The sequence below is a fragment of the Haliaeetus albicilla genome, chromosome Z (assembly GCF_947461875.1).
Source record: "Haliaeetus albicilla chromosome Z, bHalAlb1.1, whole genome shotgun sequence".
Lineage (NCBI taxonomy): Eukaryota > Metazoa > Chordata > Aves > Accipitriformes > Accipitridae > Haliaeetus > Haliaeetus albicilla.
The window spans coordinates 72,526,943-72,547,149 of NC_091516.1; the positions used below are offsets into that span (position 1 = coordinate 72,526,943).

General features: G+C 64.1%; 3 protein-coding genes across 6 annotated transcripts; all 3 read left to right on the forward strand.

Annotated features, from left to right (window-relative positions):
• The first annotated feature begins 934 nt into the window (after positions 1-934).
• On the forward strand, positions 935-3,587 carry IRF2BP1 (interferon regulatory factor 2 binding protein 1). 2 transcript variants are annotated; one of them, XM_069776715.1, is made up of 2 exons: positions 935-1,007; positions 1,478-3,587. In XM_069776715.1, the coding sequence occupies exon 2, from the start codon at positions 1,565-1,567 to the stop codon at positions 2,705-2,707; it is 1,143 nt and encodes a 380-aa protein (XP_069632816.1). In that variant the 5' UTR covers positions 935-1,007; positions 1,478-1,564; the 3' UTR covers positions 2,708-3,587. The 2 variants fall into 2 exon arrangements, with proteins under 2 accessions (XP_069632816.1, XP_069632817.1); XM_069776716.1 differs by having other exon boundaries at positions 954-1,003; positions 1,476-3,587.
• A 155-nt stretch (positions 3,588-3,742) lies between these two features.
• On the forward strand, positions 3,743-15,238 carry SYMPK (symplekin scaffold protein). Of its 3 annotated transcripts, none has more exons than XM_069776707.1 (27): positions 3,743-3,873; positions 5,454-5,564; positions 5,951-6,016; positions 6,104-6,157; positions 6,268-6,341; positions 6,608-6,734; positions 6,820-7,069; positions 7,180-7,350; positions 7,729-7,968; positions 9,165-9,319; positions 9,416-9,566; positions 10,302-10,515; positions 10,618-10,768; positions 10,857-11,092; positions 11,294-11,375; positions 11,472-11,585; positions 11,663-11,810; positions 11,879-12,039; positions 12,130-12,238; positions 12,307-12,407; positions 12,501-12,591; positions 13,203-13,304; positions 13,390-13,577; positions 14,098-14,274; positions 14,483-14,569; positions 14,681-14,914; positions 15,003-15,238. In XM_069776707.1, exons 2-27 carry the CDS (start codon positions 5,463-5,465, stop codon positions 15,162-15,164), a joined length of 3,747 nt encoding a protein of 1,248 aa, XP_069632808.1. In that variant the 5' UTR covers positions 3,743-3,873; positions 5,454-5,462; the 3' UTR covers positions 15,165-15,238. The 3 variants fall into 3 exon arrangements, with proteins under 3 accessions (XP_069632808.1, XP_069632810.1, XP_069632811.1); XM_069776709.1 differs by lacking the exon at positions 3,743-3,873 and adding an exon at positions 4,528-4,617 and having other exon boundaries at positions 4,658-5,564; XM_069776710.1 differs by lacking the exons at positions 3,743-3,873; positions 5,454-5,564; positions 5,951-6,016; positions 6,104-6,157; positions 6,268-6,341 and having other exon boundaries at positions 6,611-6,734; positions 6,820-6,837; positions 6,917-7,069.
• Positions 15,239-15,513: 275 nt separating this feature from the next.
• Positions 15,514-19,876, forward strand: DMWD (DM1 locus, WD repeat containing). Its single transcript, XM_069776714.1, has 4 exons — positions 15,514-15,921; positions 16,537-16,719; positions 17,756-18,928; positions 19,550-19,876. The coding sequence occupies exons 1-4, from the start codon at positions 15,553-15,555 to the stop codon at positions 19,595-19,597; spliced, it is 1,773 nt and encodes a 590-aa protein (XP_069632815.1). The 5' UTR covers positions 15,514-15,552; the 3' UTR covers positions 19,598-19,876.
• Positions 19,877-20,207: the final 331 nt, after the last annotated feature.

Sequence of the window (20,207 nt, forward strand, 5' to 3'; positions counted from 1 at the left end):
CCATATGGGGCTGGGGGCTATGGGGGGCTGGGGAGGGGGAAGGGGTTTCCTGGCGGGACGCGGCCGCACTGGTTCAGCACCACGGACAGCGGCGGCGGCGGGGGGGGGCAGATCGGGGGCGGTGCGACTGGTGAGGGGGCGGAGCCACGGAGGGGCGGGGTACCCCGATGCCCCGCCCCCCCCCGTGCTGACAACAGTGCCATGGCAACGGCTCCATCACCTGGGTACCACCTCCGTTGCCACGGCAACGACCTCAGCAACGAGGGTGGGGCCAGTCCCACGGGGGTGGGGCCATCCTCGCCCCCTCTACCCCCAGCCTTCCCAGACCCTATAGGCTCCCCCCGCCATCCCCGGGACCAGCCCCGGAGTCCCGGGGATGGCGGGAGGGTCCCGGGGGACTTCACCGCCGGTCTGGGAGCCCTTGGTACTGGAGGCCTCCTGGGGGGTCCCGCTTACGGAAGTCGGAGGGGGGGGTCCATGGGGCACCAGCAACGGCTGGGCGGGGCGAGGACGGAGAAGGGGCAGAACCAGAGAGTGATGAGACCGCCCCCGCCCTACAGCGTGGGGGGGACGTGGCCTAAGGAGGGGGAGCGCTCGGCTTCACTGGGCTTCGGGAGGGCAGCGGGGCTTTGCCCAGGGAGGTGTCTGGTGGGCGGGGTGTGTGTCAAAGGGGCGGGGCCGGAGGGGATTCAGGATCTCTCGCGCGGGCGCTGCCGCTCACGTGGGCTCTGCCCCTGACACACGCGGCAGGCGGCCACGCCCCCTACACGGTCCAGCGGCCACGTCCTCCTCCCCCGCCCCTCGCTGTCAGCCCCGTGCACATGCGTGCCCTCTCTCCCCCACCCCCGCATCGGCGCAGGCTCGCTCCCCGCCCCTTGCGCAGGCGCACTAGCCGCCCGCCGCCCCGCGCAGGCGCAGTGGCCGCCGCCGCCGCCGCCCCCCCCCCCCCGGTCCCTCCCGCCGTCCCACCGCGCTCCGGCGGCCCCTTTAAGGCGCGCGTCCGGTATGTAACGGGGGGGGGATGCGACATACGGCCTTGGGGGGGCTGTGAGGAGTCTCGGGGGGGGGGTGTGCTCTGAGGCGACCTTCTGGAGGGACCCTGTGAGGGGGTTGTGCTAAGGGGGGAGCCTGTGAGGGGGCTGGGAGGGGGGACGACTCTGAGGGGACATTCGGGGGGGCCTGAGCTGAGGGGGGATCCTGTGAGGGGTCTTTTCTGGGGGGGGACAGACTTTGAGGGGATGTTCTGGGGGGGCTGAGCTGGGGTGGGACACTCTAAAGGGACTCCGAGGGGTCTTTGCTGGGGGCGGACTCTGAGGGGACCTTCTGGGGGACCCTGGGTGGGGGGGACGACAGGACTTTGAGGGGGGCTGAGCTGAGGGGGGACCCTGCGAGGGGGCTCTGAGGGGTCTTTGCTGGGGGGAGGGGACTCTGAGGGGGGACCCACCGAGGGGCCCCTCTGAGGGGTCTTTGCACAGAGGGCCCTACCCAGGGGTCCCCCCCGAGGAGCACCCGCTGAGATAGAGCCCTACGGGAGGACCGAGGAAAGGGTCCCGGCGGCCCCGCCATGTCGTGGCGGCGGCAGTGGTGTTACCTGTGCGACCTACCCAAAATGCCCTGGGCCGTGGTGTGGGACTTCAGTGAGGCCGTTTGCCGCGGCTGTGTCAACTTCGAAGGCGCCGACCGTATCGAACCGTTGTTGGAAGCCGCCCGTCGCCTCCGGCACAGCCACGCTGAAAGCCGGCACCGTGACACCGTGCCGATACCGCGCCTGGCTGAAGGGCTAAATCGCCCCGAAGAAACAACGGCCGAGCACCGCGGGCCATCAGTGCCGGTGCCGTGCCGCCCACGCGATGTCGAGTGTTTGGCGGAGTTGAGCGAAGCCATGCGCAGTCGCGCTGAGGACTGGCCAGGAAAGCCACCGGCGGTGCGGGAACGCTTGGCTGCCCTCGCTGGCTGCGCTCCCTTCAACGTCCGCTTCCGTAAGGACCACGCATTGGTGGGACGAGTCTTCGCCTTCGATGCCGCGCCCCGGCCCGGCTTCGAGTTCGAGTTGAAGCTCTTTGCCGAATACCCCTGCGGTTCTGGCAGCGTCTATGCCGGTGTGCTGGGCCTGGCAAAGCAGATGTTCCAGGATTGCCTCCGGGCACCTGGCAAAGCCATTTCCTCCGGCTACAAGTACCTGGAATATGAGAAGCGGCAGGGCAGCGGAGATTGGCGTCTTCTGGGTGAACTCTTCACCGAAGCTGTCCGCTTCTTCCGCCACCCGCCAGCACCCGAAGCCTTGCCACAGCAGTATCCGCTGCCTCCGCCAATGCCACTGCCGCGTCGACGTCGCAAAGCTTCACCAGAACCAGATGAACCGCCACTGCACCGGCAGCACCCGCTGGGTGAAACTTCACCCGATGAACCACCTGGCGTTCGTCGCCTGGCAGAGGATTTGACGTCACCAACGTTGTGTTGCGGTTTGTGCCAGCAACGGTTGGAGGACACCCATTTCGTGCAGTGTCCCTCGGTGCCGGCGCATCGGTTCTGTTTCCCCTGTGCCCGTCGTGCCATCCGGGCACGGGGTGCTGGTGGGGAGGTGCACTGTCCCAGCGGGGGCCGATGTCCCCTGGCTGGATCTGGCCTCCCCTGGGCCTTCATGCAGGGTGAGATCGCCGCCATTTTGGCCGGGGACGTCCGTGTCAAGAGGGAGAGGGACCCCTGAGGGACTCCCCACCCCCCCGATGGATCCCCGACCCCACCAAGTGACCCCTGATCCCGCTAAGGGACGTAGGATCCCCTGACGGACCCCCAACCCTACCAAGGGACCCAGGACCCCCAAAGGGACCCCCAACCCTCCCAGGGGACCCCTAACCCTGCTGAGGGATGTGGGACCCCCCCAAGGGACCTCTGACACTGTGGAGGGTCTCCCACCTCCCCCAAGGGAACCCCAACCCTGCTGAGGGACCCTTGACCCCGCTGACAGACCCAGGACCCCCCAAGGGACCCCAGACCCCCTGAAAGGACCCCAGACTGCCCCCAAAGGACACTCAATCCCTCTGAGGGACCCGCAACCTTGCTGAGGGACTCCTGACCCTGCTGAGGGACCTGGGATCCCCCCAGGGGACCCCCAACTCTGTTGAGGGACCCTCGGCCCCACCAAGGGACCTGGGACCCCCCCCCCAGAGAATGCCTGCCCCCCCCTCCCCGAGGGACCCCTGACCCCACCAAGGGACCCGGGACCCCCCCCGAAGGGACACTCAGCCCCTCCTGAGGGACCCCTGATCCTGCTGAGGGACCCAGGACCCCCTAAGGGACCCCCAACGCTGTTGAGGGTCCCCTGCCCCCCCCCAAAGGACCCCCAACCCTGCTGAGGGACCCAGGAACCCCACCCAAGGGGCCCCCCCTCTCGGCACCGTGCCTTGGTTTCCCCCCAGGCATTGTTTTGGGAGGCCCTACCATAACCCGCCCCCCCTCCCCCCCCGGGTAGGGGTTGACAAGTGCCTATCCCTTGGGGGGTGGGGTGAGGGTCCCCGAAGCTCTGTTGGGGTTTTTTGGGGCGTGGGGGGGCGGCTTTTTTGTCAATAAAGCGACGTTTGTTTTGGGGGGGGTTTGGTTAAGCCGCGACTTTGCTGGGGGGAGGGGAGGAGGGGGCGGGGCTTGCGCGGCCGGGGCGGGGCAAGTACGCGCGCCTTAAGTCACGGGCTCGCGCGCCACCCGGGCGCGCCCTTCCCCCCCCTTGCCGCCGCGAGGAGGTGGAGCCTGGGGAGGAAGGGGGCGTGGCCGAGCCGACGGTTCCCGGCGGGAACCTCCAGCCGCGCTGGCGTCACAGCCGGGGAGGGGCTGCGCGGGCGCAGGGAGGCGCGGAGGCCGCCGAGCGCGCGGGCGGTGGTGAGGGGGATGCGGGGCTCGGTAGGGGCTTGGGGGGGGGGGGGTCTGCGGGGCTCTGTAGGGGTCTGCGGGGCTCTGTAGGGGTCTGCGGGGCTGGGGAGCTCTATAGGGGCTCGGGGCGGGCGGGGCCCAGAGCTGTGGGGCTCTATAGGGGGTGGAGGCCTTGTGGGGCTTGGAAGGGGGGTATAGACCCCTATAGGGGAGTGTGGGGGGGGAGGTGCTCTATAGGGTCCTGGGGAATGTGTGGGGGCGGGGGGGGCAGGGGGCTATAGGCGCCTATAAGGGTGGGGGGGGGGGTGGGAGGGCGCTCTATAAGGGCCTGGGTGGTGTGTGAGCCCTATAGGGTGTATATGGGCACGGGTTGTGAAGATGAGGTGCTATAGGGAGGTGGGGACACTGTAGGGGTGGGGGCTATAGGGCCCTGGGCAACATGTGGGGGTGGGAAGGGTTGTGGGGGAAATGGGGCTCTATAGGACTCGGGAGGATGTATGGAGGGAGGGCTTTCTATAGGGTCCTGTGCTGGGGTGGGGGGAGCTCTGTAGGGACTGGGACTGTGTGGGAATGGGGTTCTATAGGGTGTGTGTGATGGCAGGCACTGCATAGGGGCATGGGTTAGCACTGGCTTGGGGGGGGACGTATGGGACATGACCGGGGGGTTATAGGACACCCTGGGGCTGTATAGGGCACTCCAGGGGCAGCTGGAGTATCCCAGGGGCCATATAGGGGGTCCCAGGGGCTGTATGGGTCAGCTCTGGGCCGCATAGAACACCCTGGGGCCGTATAGGGCACTGCAGAAGCTATATGGGGCGTCTCAGCCATATAGGGCATCCTGGGGCTATATAGGGTATCCCAGGTGCTGTACAGGGTGTCTCTGGGCTGTATGGAGCATCTCTGGGCCGTATAGAACATCCGGGCTCTCTACAGGGTATTCCAGGGGCCGTATGGGGCATCTCTGGGCCATATAGAGCATCCAGGGGCCATATAAGATATCCCAGGGTCTATACAGGCTGTGTATGGACTGTATAGAGCATCCTGGGGCTGTATAGGGTATCCTAGGAGGTATACAGAGCCTTTCTGGGCTGTATAGGGTGTTTCTGGGCCATATAGAGCATCCGGGGGCCATATAGGGTACCCCAGGATCTCTATGGGGCATCTCTGTGCCGTATAGAGTATCTGGAGGCCATATAGGGTATCCGAGGGGCTGTATGGGGTGTCTCTGGCCATATAGAGCATCCTGGAGCTGTATAGGGTATCCCAGGGGCTGCGTGGGGTGTCTTTGGACTGTATGGCCATTGCAGGGGCTGTGTGGGGTGTCTTTGGGCCGTATAGAGTATCTGGGGGCTGTATAGGGTACCCGAGGGGCTGTATGGGGCATCCCTGGGCCATATAGAGCATCCTTGGGCAGTATAGGGTACCCCAAGGACTGTCTCTGGGCCCTATAGAGCACCGGGGGGTGGGGTCATATGGGGGGGTATTTGGGACAACCCATATGGGGCACCTGGGAGCTGTGTAGGCGCACCTTGGGGCCCCTATAGTGCCCAGTGGGGCCCTATAGGGTATGATGCGGTTGTACCCCCCAGGACAGAGCCATGGCGGGGCCGGCTGAAGGCCCCAGCCCCCGCATGAGCGTGGCCTCCCAGTTCTTCAGCGAGGAAGAGTGCGGTAGCGATGGCATGAGCACTTCCGAGCGGGTGGGGCCTGGATCCACTGGTGGGGGGGCTGGGATCGGGGAAGGGGAGGAGATCTGGGATCCACTGAGGGGTGTCCCTGGGATCAGGGAAAGGGGGGGAGATCTGGGATCTGCTGGGGGGGTCCCTGGGACTGGGGAGGCACCAGGATCCCTGGGATCCAGTGGGATAGAGGGGTAAAGATCCTGGGATCCTGTGGGGTGGAGCAGCAAGATCCCTGGGATATGGGGTGGGGGGAGGACAGGGTCCGGGGGATCCTGGGGATGGGGGTATGGACAGGGTGTCCGGGATCTAGGGAAGCATGGGTGAATCCCCTAAGGGGGGGGGGGACACGACACGACACACCTCCTCCCCAGTGTCCCCCCCCAGGACTGAGTTGGTCTCTGCAGGTGGTGGATCTCCTCAATCAGGCGGCTTTGATCACCAACGATTCCAAGATCAACATCCTCAAGCAGGTGAGCTGGTGGCCGCATCCTGCACTTGCTGGCTGGGTGCCCCCCCCGCCATGTCCCCACATCCCCACTGTGACCCTCTGTCCCCAGGTGCAGGAGCTGATCATCAACAAGGACCCAACGCTGCTGGACAACTTCTTGGATGTGAGTGGGGATGGATCCGGTGGGCGGCCTGGGACAGATCAGAGGGGTGTGGGATGGATCCAGCCCAGTGCTGAGCCCCCCTCCTCGCTGTGTCATGTCACCCCCCACAGGAGATCATCGCCTTCCAGGCTGACAAGTCCATCGAGGTGCGGAAGTTCGTGGTGGGTTTCATCGAGGAGGCCTGGTAAGGGGGGGCTCAGCACCCATTTTGGGGGGGGGGGGTGTCACCCTGCAGGGGCAGTGGGTGTGTGGTGCTGAGCACCTGCTCTCAGGCCCTGGGGACACCCAGCACCATCCCCTGGGGACGGATGGGCCCCATCACGGCTTTTGGGGATGCAGGCAGGAGAAGACACGGGTGCTGAGGACCCAACTTCTCCTGGGGTGCCATCTTGTGGGTGGAGGAGCACCCAGTTGTGTGTCCCCCCACCCATTTGTGTGTCCCCCCGCCAGCAAACGGGACATTGAGCTGCTGCTGAAGCTCATCGCCAACCTCAACATGCTGCTCAAGGATGAGAACGTCAACGTGGTGAAGAAGGCCATCCTCACTATGACCCAACTCTACAAGGTGGCTTTGCAGGTGAGAGACCCCTTGGGTGCTGGGAAGTGGCACCCATGGGTGCTGGGGGATCCACCGGTGAGATTTTATCCCTCCCTGCCTACAGTGGATGGTGAAATCGAAGGTGATCAGCGAGTTACAGGAAGCTTGCTGGGAGATGATGGCGGCCATGGCCAGCGACATCATCCTCCTCCTCGACTCAGATAACGACGGCATCCGCACCCACGCCATCAAGTTCGTGGAGGGACTCATCATCACCCTGTCACCCCGCATGGCCGACTCTGACGTCCCCAAACGTCACGAGAATGACATCAGCCTCGAGCGCATCCCCAAAGACCATCCTTATATCAAATACAGTGAGGCTGGTGGGCACAGGGTGGTGGGATCCCTTCCGAGAGGCGGAGGGGGACGGGGATGACATGGGGATGGTGACACCCAGCTGAATGTCCCCTCTCTGTCTCCGCAGATGTGCTGTGGGAGGAAGGCAAAGCTGCCCTGGAGCAGCTCCTCAAGTTCATGGTACACCCAGCAATCTCCAGCATCAACCTGACAGCTGCGCTGGGTTCCCTGGCCACCATCGCCCGCCAGCGCCCCATGTTCATGGCTGAGGTCATCCAAGCCTACGAGACCCTTCACGGTAAATGTCACCTTGCCGGGTGTCACTGTTGCCCATGGAAACGGAGAGTTTTCAGGTGCCGTCTGGTCCGTGCAGCGCTCACGGGATGTGATGGGGTGGGGGAGTCCTGGATCTTCAAGGTCCCCACAGCCACCTCCGGTGGGGCTGGGGACCCGAATGTCCTCAGTCCTGGTTCCTGAGCACCCACTTTCTATCCTGACCGAGCACCCAGGCTCACCCACACTCTCTTGAAGGCAGCAGACCCTGATGCCACCCAAACCACAGTGTCCCACGTCCCCATGGACCTGGGTGTCCCATGTCCCCAACACCACCCAAACCACTGTGTCCCATGTCCCCAGGTGTCCCTAACACAGTGTTGTCCCCCCCCAAACTTTGCAGCCAACCTGCCCCCCACCCTGGCCAAGTCACAGGTGAGCAGCGTCCGTAAGAACCTGAAGCTGCACCTACTCAGCGTCCTGCGGCACCCGTCCTCGGGGGACTTCCAGCCCCAGATCACCACCCTCCTCGTCGACCTGGGCACCCAACAGGCTGAGATTGCCCGCAGCATGCCCAGCCCCCGCGATGCCCGCAAACGAACCCGCGATGAGCCCGACACCACCCTCAAGAAGATGAAGATCGGTGAGAGCGGGGCTGTTGGTTCTGTCCCTTCCTTCGTAGTGCTGCCCAGCCTTGGGGGCCCTTCCACCACCCTCTGGGGCATTAAATGCCCCTCAGGGTCCTCTCAGTGCCCCTCAGGGTCCTTCCAGTCCTTCCTGGGGTCTTCCCAGTCCTCTCCTGGTGACACTGGGGGTGAGTGGTGGCACAGCACACCCTCGGGGTCTTCCCAGACCCCCAAGGTCCTCCCAGTGCACCCAGGGTTCTCCCAGTCCTTGCTGGGGACTGACAGGGGCAGTAGGTACCCTTGGAGTCCTCCCAGTGCCACCCAGGGTTCTCCCAGTGCTCTCATGGGGACAGACGGTGGCATTAAATGCCCCCTAGTTCTTCCCAGTGCCCATCAGGGTCCTCTCAGTGCCTTTGTGGGGACACTGGGGATGGGTGGTGGCATTAAATGCCTCTCAGGGTCCTTCCAGTCCTTCCTGGGATCCTCCCAGTCCTCTCCTGCTCACACTGGAGGTGAGTGGTAGCACAGCACACTCTCAGAAGGGTCCTCCCAGTCCTGCCTGAGGTCCTCCCAGTGCCCTCCTGGGGACAGGGTGGTGGCATTGCAACGCTGCAAGGTCCTCCCAGTGCCACCCAGGGTCCTCCCAGTCCTTGCTGGGGACAGACAGTGGTACTAGGTACCCCTGGAGTCGTCCCAGTGCCACCCAGGGTCCTCCAGTGCCCTCCTGGGGACAGGCGGTGGCATTAGATGCCCCCCAGGCCCTCCCAGTGCCCATCAGGGTCCTCCCAGTGCCCTCCTGGGGACACTGGGGACAGGTGGTGGCATTACAACCCCCTCAAGGTCCTCCCAGTGCCCTCTTGGAGACAGGCGGTGGCATTAAATGCTCCTCAGGTACTCCTGGTGCCATCCGGGGTCTTCCCAGTGCCCCTCAGGGTCTTCCCAGTCCCTTCCTGGTCACACTGGGGGTGGGCGGTAACTTCAAAAGCCCCTAAGGTCCTCCCAGTGCCCCTCAGGGTCCTCCCAGTGCTCTCCTGGGGATGGGCAATGGCATTAAACACCCCCCAAGTCCTCCCAGTCCTCTCCCAGGGTCTTCCCAGTGCTCTCCTGGGGACCATCGGTGGCACGACAGCCCCCCACTCCCCAAGTCCTCCCACTCCCTCTCTGGGGTCCTCACTTCCCAGTGGTAACCAATCAAACCCCCCCATCCTGGCAGAACCCCCCCTGGGCGAGGATGATGAGGACAAAGACCTGGAGCCGACGACGGTGACAGCACCCAAAGCGACTGGCCAGACCAACATCCCCTCGGACACGGACATCACCGCCGAGTTCTTGCAGCCACTCCTCACCCCGGAAAACGTCGCCAACCTGGTCAGGGAACGCGACGCCAATGGAGGAAGGGGGGGATTTTGGCGCTTTGAGGTGTGTGTGGTGGCTCTAACCGAGTGTCCTCCCCATTTTTCACAGGTGCTGATCAGCATGGTGTACCTCCCTGAGGCCATGCCCGCGTCCTTCCAGGCCACCTACACCCCTGTGGAGTCAGCCGGCACCGAGGCACAGATCAAACACCTCTCCCGGCTCATGGCCACCCAGATGACGGCAGCAGGACTTGGCCCCGGTGAGCAGGGACCGGCGGTCGGGTGTGCGTGTCCCTTTTTGTTTTTTTCCTCCCATGGCACAGCAACTTTTTGGGATGCTCACCCACCCGCCCTTCCCCATTTGTCATGGATGAGTGGAATGCACCTCGCTTGAAAGAGAGATTTATTGAGGTACAGGAAGAATTTGAGGGAGTTGGGTGGAATTTAACAACGTTTAACGGAGATTTGGCAAGGTTTGATGGCAAGGTTCAGCTTATTAATTACTGCACGGAAGAAACATGTGCCAGAAAACTTAGAGTCGGGTCAGAATTAAGTAGTTGGTTGCTAGTCAGCAGTATACGAAAGAAAGATTTATTGAGGTACAATAAGAATTTGAGAGAATTGGGTGGATTTTTAACGATGTTTAAAGGTGGTTTGGCAAGGCTCATTACATTTGATGATGAGGTTCTCCCTATTTACCACACAGAAGAAACACGCGACGGAAAACTGAGTTAAGACTCGAGTTACACTTAAGTAGTTGGCTGCTAGTTAGTAGCATAGACAAGTTAATCTTCAGTTTAGCTCCAGTATCTTGTTTTTTATTTTGGTTATCTTGCATTTTTGGGTTTCCTAACCACCGTTTGAAATATTTTTTGACACCTCTGACATGCGAGCTGGGAGTTTTCCAACTCACAAGTTCACCCCAAGACCGGCAAGTTGTTCCTTAACCCGAACCGAGGTACAGAGAGGAGTCAATATCCCTCGCGCAATTTCAGGTGTGGAGCAGACAAAACACCTGAAGGAGGAACCAAAGGAGGAGAAGGCGGCCAAGCCAGAGAGCGTGGTGATCAAGCGGCGGCTGTCAGCGCTGGCCCAGGGCCAGGCCATCTCCGTGTTGGGTGCCCAAGGTTCGGCCGCCAACCTGCTAGAGGAGGAAGCCCCCCAAACTAAACGTCGCCCTGAGCCCATCATCCCAGCCACACAGCCCCGGTGAGGACCCCCGCTCCTGATTCACCACCCTCACAGGGGAGCACCCATGGGTGCTGACGGACCCTTTTTCCCCTACCTCCCGAACCCTTTTCCTCCTCCAAGGCTGGCGGGCGCTGGCGGCCGTAAGAAGGTTTTCCGTCTGGCTGACGTCCTCAAGCCACTGAGCGATGCGCAGATGGAGAAGCTGAAGCTGAGCGCTGTCAAACGCATCCTGCGCGCCGAGCGTGCCGTTGCCTGCAGCGGGGCCGCCCAGGTATGCCCGACATCCCCCCCCCCCAGCTTTGGGGTGATATCCCCCCCTTCCCAAAACCTCACCCAGACCCTCTTGCTTCCCCCGGCAGGCTCGCGTGAAGATCTTGGCCTCGCTGGTGACGCAGTTCGAGGTGCCACTGAAGAGCGAGGTGCTGGCCTTCGTCCTCGATGACATCCGCGGCCGCTTGGACCTGGCTTTCGCCTGGCTTTTCCAGGAGTACAACGCCTACCTGAGCCGATACCCCGCCGGCAGCCTGGAGCGCTATGATGAGTGTCTCATTGGGCTCCTCGCCGGTCTCCAGGAGAAGCCTGACCAAAAGGACGGGTAGGAATGGTGCCACCAGGGACGGGACGGTGCCACCAGCCGCTTTGCCAGGCTCCAGAGAGCCAGCACAGCAAGAGCTGCAGCTCTTGGGCCACAAACATCCCTCCAGATGGTCCGTGGGGTTGCCCACCTGTGTCCCTCATCCCGGTGGCGTCCCCCTCCGGTGACATCCCCACCCTGATGGTGTCTGTTTCCCGGCAGGATTTTCACCAAAGTGGTGCTGGAGGCGCCGCTGATCACTGAGAGCGCGCTGGAAGTCATCCGCAAGTACTGCGAGGACGAGGTGGGGACCCGCAGGGTTGGGAACACATGAGGGTTGGGGACACGGGGACAAGCCCCGACGTCCCTCACTGTCGTCATTCCCCCCCGACCCTGGCAGAGCCGGACCTACTTAGGCATGTCCACTCTGCGTGACCTCATCTTCAAGCGGCCATCACGGCAATTCCAGTACCTCCACGTCCTGCTGGACCTCAGCTCCCATGAGAAGGACAAGGTACGGGCACGGGGCTTGGTGCCCCAGGGGACACCCCCGTCCCTGTGCCAGTGACACGCGGCCACCCCCACCTGTAGGTACGCCAGCAGGCCCTCCTCTTCATCAAGCGCATGTACGAGAAGGACCAGTTGCGGGAGTACGTGGAGAAGTTTGCCCTCAACTACTTGCAGCTCTTGGTGCACCCCAACCCACCCTCCGTCCTCTTCGGGGCTGACAAAGACACGGGTGAGTTTTGGGGAGGGGGGTGGCACCCATCGGTCCCCAGGGCTCCAGTGACATCGTGTGTGATGCAGAGGTGGCGGCACCATGGACGGAGGAGACCATCAAGCAATGCCTCTACCTCTACCTGGCGTTGCTGCCCCACAACCACAAGCTCATCCATGAGTTGGCTTCTGTCTACACCGAGGCCATCGCCGACATCAAGCGCACTGTCCTGCGGGTCATCGAGCAGCCGGTGAGGCTCGTGGCGGACAGGGGTGACATTGAGGGGACACGGGACAGTGGATGCGGTGGCCCGGTGATGCCAGTGGTGGCTCTCCCGTAGATCCGTGGGATGGGGATGAATTCGCCTGAGCTACTGCTGCTGGTGGAGAACTGTCCCAAGGGAGCCGAGACGCTGGTGACACGCTGCCTGCACAGCCTGACGGACAAAGGTAGGGGATGGAGGGGACGCGGTGGGGTGGCATGTGCCTGGTGGTGACGTGCCACCTCCTCCTGGCAGTGCCTCCCTCACCCGAGCTGGTGAAGAGGGTCCGCGACCTCTATCACAAGCGGCTGCCGGATGTGAGGTTCCTCATCCCCGTCCTCAACGGGCTGGAGAAGGTCAGAGTGTCCCCTTCTCCCCTGGTGTCCCCTCATGTCCCCTCCCCTTGTGTCACCTCCCCTGACGTCCCCCTGCTGCTGTTTTGGGTGCAGAAAGAGGTGATCCAGGCGCTGCCCAAACTCATCAAGCTCAACCCCATTGTGGTCAAGGAGGTCTTCAACCGTCTACTGGGGACACAGCACGGTAGGGGATGGGGACAGCCCCGGGACATGTGGCAGCCCTGGGGTGGGACACGGAGCTTGGCAACTCCCTGGAGACAGTGCCAGTGCCTGCTGTGGGGACGTGGGACCTTGCTGGGGTGGGACTTGAGACGTCCCCATGGTGGAACACTGTGGGATATCCCTGGGAGCAGTCCTGGTGTTCACTGTGGGGACATGGGACCTCCCTGGGGGCAGTGCCAGTGCCCACTGTGGGCACATGGGACCTCCCTGGGGTGGGACACAGGACCTCCAGGGGGTGGGACACTGAGGGGCATCCCTGGGGACAGTCCCAGTGCTTGCCGTGGAGACATGGGACCTTCTGGAGGTGGGACATGGGACCTCCCTGGGGTGGAACACCATGGGACAGCCATGGGGGCAGTCCTAGTGCCCTGTATGGGGATATGGGCCCATGCTGGGGTGGGACGATGGAACATGGCATCTCCCTGGGAAGAGCTGCAGGAGCACAAGGTGACCCCAGGGACAAGCCCTCACCTCTGGCGCCACCACGGGACGGGCCACCAGCCCTGCTACCTGAACCCCATCCCCACCCCAACCGCCCGAGGACCAAGGCCACCCGGTATTGTCCCCTTGCAGGTGACGGTGCCTCAGCCGTGTCCCCGCTGAACCCAGGAGAGCTGCTCATCGCTCTGCACAACATCGACTCCTCCAAGTGCGACATGAAGTCCATCATCAAGGGTACGACGCGGACAGGGACAAAGAGGGGGGGTTGGGGTCACAGCAAAGGGGAGATGACACTTTTTTTTGTCCCTTTTTGGTGCAGCCACCAACCTGTGCTTTGCTGAGCGAAACGTGTATACCTCGGAGGTTCTGGCAGTGGTGATGCAGCAGCTGATGGAGCAGAACCCATTGCCCATGTTGTTGATGCGAACCGTCATCCAGGCCCTCACCATGTACCCCCGCCTGGGCGGCTTCGTCATGAACATCCTCTCCCGGCTCATCATGAAGCAGGTCTGTCCGTCTGTCCGGGTTTTGCCACCTAGAGGGGGGTTGGTGGTCCTGGGGTTGGGTCGCTGGGGGTGAGGGGTTGTTCTGATTCTGGGGGTGGGAGGTTGGGTGGTTGGTTATGGGGGGGTGGGTGGGTTTGGTTACGCTGTCCATCTGTCCTGTCCTGTCCTGTTGTTCTGGGTGTCTGTCCTGTCCAGCCATTCCTGGGTGTCTCAGAGTGGGTGTCTGTCCCTCTGGGTGTCCATCTGTCCTGTCCTGCTATCCCTGGGTGTCTGTCCATCCTGTCCCTAAGTGTCTCAGAGTGGGTGTCTGTCCCTCTGGATGTCTGTCAGTCCTGTCCCTCCTGTCCCTCCCTCCCTTGGCATCCCCTCCCCATGTCTGTCTGTCCCCATGCCCCCCCCCCGCATACCCACTGTCCCCCCTGCCCACAGACAGCCACTCTTCCCCCTGCTCCCTCTGCCTCCCAAGGCTGAGGGGACCCCCCGCCAGGCCTCCCCTAACCCCCCCATGTGTTCCCCCCCAGGTGTGGAAGTACCCCAAAGTCTGGGAAGGTTTCATCAAGTGCTGCCAGCGCACGAAGCCCCAGTCCTTCCAGGTGGTGCTGCAGCTGCCCCCCCCGCAGTTGGCCGCCATCTTTGACAAGTGCCCCGAACTGCGCGAGCCCCTCCTCAGCCACGTCCGGGCCCTCACCCCCCACCAGGTGACACCCCCACCCCAGGGTGGGGGGGGGAGGATACGACACCCCCCAGCATGCACTGGCGTGGGGGGGGGGGGGTGTTGGTGTAACCCCCCCCAGTGAGGAGGACCCCCACCCGTGCATGCTTGGCATGACTCCCGGCATGCAGAGGGGTAGGGAGTGTGCCTGTGTGTGTCCCCCCACCCTGATCCTGTGCCTCCCCCCCCCACAGCAAGCCCATATCCCGCTCTCCACTATGGCCATCCTGGAGGCCTCCACCCGCCATGAGCCCGACGCCCGGGAGGGGCCGCCCGGAGAGGTGGGGGCGCAGACAGGGTGTGGGGGGGAGTCAGGGTGCCCCCAGTCCACCCCCAGCTGGCCTCGGGCCCCCCCTCACCTTCTCTATCTGCCCCCCCACCCCAACCCCCAGGAGAAGCCCCCGAAGCGGCCAAGCGAGGAAGAGGTGAAGGGAAAGGCCCTGCCCTCAGCCACGGGGGGGGGTCCCACGGCGGGGGCACCCCCATCCGAGGCACCCTCCGACCTGGGGGGGGCCGACCTCGAGCCCCCCTCCATCTTCATCAGCGTTACTGAGGATGAGGAGAGCTCGGGGGAGGCTGCATCCCCCCCTGATGCCACTCTTGACACACTGACAGCCCCCCCCAAGGTATGCAGCCCCCTCCCCCCCCAGCACCTTGTGTGCCCCCTCTTGGGAGAGGGGGCATCTCTAACCTCCCCCCCCTTTTTCTATCCAGGACCCACCCACCAGCACGGACCCCCCCCCAGCAGTGCCACCCCCAGTCGAGGCAGCCCCCAGCAGCCCCCCCTCCTCGGAACCACCACCCCCGGGCACCCAGAGCCCCGAGGTGCCCCCTGGGGGGGCCCCGGATCCTCCCCCTGGCCCGACAGAGGGCTGAGGTGGGGGGGGGGCAGTGGGTGCTACCGCTCCAACCCCTGGGGTGCTGTGCTTAATAAAGGCGTAGGAACAGCCTGGGGCTGTGTCTGCTTGGGGGGGGGCACCCTGGACCTACCCCCCCCCCTCCCGGGAGGGGTCACCCCCTCCCCCAGCACCCTGAGGCTCTCGGGGGGAGCAGTTCCAGTCTATGGGTGGGCGTGGCCTGGGCGGCTAGGGGCGGGGCATGAGTGGTGTCTGAGCGCTGGGGGCGCGGCCGGGGCGGAGCCTGGTCCCCATGGGGTGGTGCTGAGGGGGTGTGGCCACGCGTGACTCAGCGCGTTGCTATGGCAGCGGCGGCAGCGGGCGGGCGGGGTACTTCCGGCAGGCGGTGACGCCCTTCCGGCGGGAAGATGGCGGCGGCGGCGGCGGCCCCGGGGGCGGGCGAGGGCCCCGCGGTGCTCCCGGCTCAGCCCCTGGAGCTCAAGAGCCAGTTCCGCACCCGCGAAGGCTCCTACCGGCTGCTGGGCCCCGAGTCCCGGCCCCGCGCCGGCCCCGCCGCCGCCCCCGGGCCTTCCCCGCCCGCCGCCGGACCGGGCCCCGCCGCCGCCGCCCCGGGCCCGGCCGCGCTGCCGCCGGTGCGATTGTCCATGGTGCGGTTGGCTCTGCCCCCTGCTGAGGAACCGGGGGGGCCGGCGGAGCGCAGCCGAGTTTGCTTCAACTTGGGCCGAGAGCTTTATTTCTACGGCGGGGCCGGCTCCGGTGGTCGCGGCAGCCGTCGGGTAACGGGGGAACCTGGGCCTTGGAGTAGGGGGGGACACCGGGGAGCCGGACCTGGGGGATGAGGGGGCCGGTCGCTAACAGGGGTGCTGGGGACAGCGAGGCTGGCGGAGTGGTGGTGGGTGCCCATGGGTGGTGGTGATAGCGGGGCCGTTAAAGGGGACAACATGGGGCTGGTACCGGGGCTTCGGTCTAGCAACTGGGGATGGGGACATCGGGGCCGGTAACGGTGATCCCAGACCCTCCCAGGAGCCACCTGCTAATGGGGACTGTGACACAGGGGCCGGTAACGGTGACCCCAGACCTCCCAGGAGCCACCCGCTAACAGGGATGGTGACACCGGGGCTGGCTGGTAATGGTGACCACAGAACCCCCAGGAGCTGCCTGCTAATGGGGACGATGACACTGGGGCTGGTAATGGTGACCCAGGATGCACAGGGACGTTGGTGACACTGGAGCCCAGCCCAGGGGGGTGGTTGGCCCAGGCCAGGCAGTGGTGTGACAGTGACAAGGCCCCCCCCAGAAGTAGCAGGGTGGGCACGGGGGGGTTGTCCCCCTCAGTGACACATCCCCCCACGGTGACATTCCCCCATGGTGACGTCCCCATCCCCCCGCAGTCGCTGGACCTGCACAAGCCCATCGACAAACGCATTTACAAGGGGACGCAGCCGACCTGCCACGACTTCAACCAGTTCACTGCCGCCGCTGACACCATCGCTCTCCTGGTTGGCTTCTCAGCCGGGCAGGTCCAGTACCTCGACCTCGTTAAGAAGGACACCAGCAAGCTCTTTAATGAGGAGGTGAGCCCCACCCACATTGGGGAGATGGGGCACAAAGGGGGCCCACCCCCCCGCCTCAGGAGCTGCCACCACGCCAATGGTTGGGCATGGGGAGATGCCAGAAGGGCCGAGGTTTCTTCCCACCAAGAGACAGCAGCTTTACCGGGGCGGCGATCGTTAGGGGCCGGCTTTATTAGGGGTCCACGATGGTTGCACTGCCAGTGAGAGTTGGGGGCTGCACCATGACGCCTATTTGGGTCTCCAGATACACCAATTCAGGTCCCCAAACACACTGGTTTGGGTTTTGCCCTCGGCAGTGCCCCAAGGTTGTGCCACAGCCCTCGCTCATGTCCCCAGATGCACTCACTCATGTCCCTAAACATGCTGGTTTTGGTTTGTCCTTAGTGACACCCTGGGCCTGCGCCGTGACGTGGATTTGGGTCCCCAAATCTACTGATTCGGGTCCCTAAATGCCCCTTTTTTGGCTTTTTCCCTCAGTGACACCCCAGGGTTGTACCACAGCACTCAGTTGTGTCCCCAAACATGCCTGTTTGTGTCCCCAAATGTGCCACTTTGGGCTTTGCCCTCAGTGACGTCCCGGGGCTGCACCATGGTGTGGATTTGGGTCCCCAAATGTGCCACTTCGTGTCCCCAAATGCCATTTCCCCTTTGCCCTCAGCAAGACACTAGCGCTGCGCTGTGACACAGATTCAGGTCCCCAAATGCCCCTTTTTTTGGTTTCGCCCTGAGTGACACCCCAGGGTTGTGCCTCAGCCCTCAGTTGTGTCCCCAAACATGCCGCTTTGGGCTTTGCCCTCAGTGGTGCCCCAGGGCTGCACTGTGACATTGATTTGGGTCCACAGATGCCCCTTTTTTGGCTTTGCTCTCAGTGACACCCCAGGGTTGTGCCATGGCACCCGTGTCCCCAGACGTGCCAGTTTGGGCTCTGCCCTCAGCAACACCCCGGGGATGCACTGTGCTGCCGATCTGTCCCCAGACGTGCCCGGGGGCCCAATCCCACCACCCTGACCCCCCCCTTTTTCCCCCTGCCCCACAGCGCCTGATCGACAAGACGAAGGTGACCTTCGTTAAATGGCTGCCAGAGACGGAGCGGCTCTTCCTGGCTTCCCACGCCAGCGGCCACCTGTACCTGTACGACGCCGAACAGCCCTGCGGGGCCTCGGCCCCCCAGTACAACCTCCTGACGCAAGGAGAGGGCTTCAGCGTCTTTGCCTGTAAGAGCAAGACCCCCCGAAACCCCCTCCTCAAATGGGTGGTGGGCGAGGGGGCTCTTAACGAATTCGCCTTCTCGCCGGACGGGCGCTCGCTGGCCTGCGTCAGCCAGGACGGCTGCCTGCGTGTCTTCCACTTCGACTCCATGCTGCTGCAGGGGATGATGAAGAGTTATTTCGGGGGGTTGCTCTGCGTCTGTTGGAGCCCCGACGGGCGTTACGTGGTGACAGGGGGTGAGGACGACCTGGTGACCGTCTGGTCCTTCGCCGAGGGGCGGGTCGTGGCTCGAGGTCACGGTCACAAGTCTTGGGTCAACGCCGTGGCCTTCGATCCCTTCACCGAGGCAGCCCAGACCCCCCAGCCCCCTGAGCTAAGTGGGGGTGAGGAGGAGGTTGAGCCCCCCGATCCCCTTGTCCGCCGCTCCCCCGCTGTCACCTACCGCTTCGGCTCAGCTGGCCAGGACACCCAGTTCTGCCTGTGGGACCTGACCGAGGACGTCCTCTACCCTCGGCCTCCCCTATCCCGTGCCCGTACCCTCACTGGATCGGGGGACACCAGCATTCCCATGCCAGGGCTACCCCGCTCACTCTCCCGCTCCAACAGCCTCCCGCAGCCAGCGGGGACGGGCTCAGCCCGCGGCCCCCCGCCTGACGTCCCCCCAGCCCTCAGCGTTGGTCGCTTCGCCACGTTGACATTGCAGGAACGTAAGGGACCCTCGGGCGCTGAAAAAGAGCACAAACGTTACCACAGTTTGGGTAACATCAGCCGGAGCGGGGAGAAACCTCCCAGCGGTGCCGGATCCCGGGGACGGCTGGATACAGCCAAGGTGCTGGGGACCGCGCTGTGCCCCCGGATTCACGAGGTGCCACTGCTGGAACCCCTCGTCTGCAAGAAGATCGCCCATGAACGGTTGACGGTGCTGCTCTTCTTGGAGGATTGTATCGTCACCGCCTGCCAGGAGGGACTCATTTGCACCTGGGCCCGGCCTGGCAAGGCTGTGAGTGTGCTGGGGGGGGCAGAGGGGGGGGTTGGGGGGGCTGGGGGGGACTCAAGGGGTCCCATCAGCAGCCTGTTGAGGCAAAGAGGGGTTTTGGGGGGCTGGGGGGGGGACTTGAAGGGTCCCATCAGTAACCTGGGAGGTCCTGTCAGCAGCCTAAGGGGGCAGAGAGGGGTTTTGGGGGGGTGGGGGGGGACTAGAGGGGTCCTGTCAGCAGCCTGGGGGGTCCCACCAGCAGCCTGAGGGGTGAAAAAGGGGTTTGGGGGGCACTGAGGAGGACTCAAGGGGTCCTGTTGGCAGCCTGAGGGGACAGAGTGGGGTTTAGGGGGGGCTAGGGAGGACTCAGGAGGTCCCATCAGTAGCGTGAGGAGTCAAAGAGGAGTTTTTGGGGGGGCTGGTGGGGTCCTGCTGGCAGCCTGGGGGGGCGCTGAGTGGCTGCTGGGTAGTCACTGGGGTCCCTTTGCCTGCAGGTACCTTGCTCTGTCCCCTCCACCCCCCCCCCAGAGTGTCACCCGCCTCCGTGGGGGCTTCATCCCCACACAGTGCCACATCACAGGGCAGGGGGGTGTCCCAGTGTCCCTGTGCCCCACCACCAGTGACTGCTGTCCCCTTCCCTCGCAGGGACTGTCCTCGCAGAACGGCGGCTCCCCCAGCGGCACCGTGGTATAGCCGTCACCGTCACCCGGTGCCGTCACCGTCACCCGTACGTACCCCTACGGGTGCCACCACCCCGCTCGAGGACACCGCTCCATCCCCGTACTACTGAGTCCCCCCCCGGGTGGGCGGGCAGGCGCCCCGTTGTCCCCACGGCCACCTGCCATCGTCCCCCAGCAGGGTGGTGGTGCCACGCCGGCGGGGCGCCCTGTGCCTTTGTCACTTTATGTCCCCGCTGCGCCGCGGGGCCACCGGGCTCTGCCCCTTATTTATACTAAAGAGACTTTTTTCGCACTTGGGGTGGCCCTGACGTGTCTGGGGACGGGTTGGGGACACTGGGGACGGAGATGAGGGGTGCCACACGGGGACGGGCGGGGGACATGCTGGGTGCCAGGTGGGGATGCAGGGACGGACTAGGGATGTGCCGGCACTGGGGATACGATGGGTGACAACTGGGGACATGTTGGGTGAGATGGGGACACACGGATGGACTGGGGACACAATGGGTGACATGTGGTGGGACAGGGACCGACTGGGGACACGATGGGTGATGTGGTGGGACAGGGATGGACTGCGGACATGATGGGTGGCACATGGGGACAGACTGGGGACATGATGGGTGGCA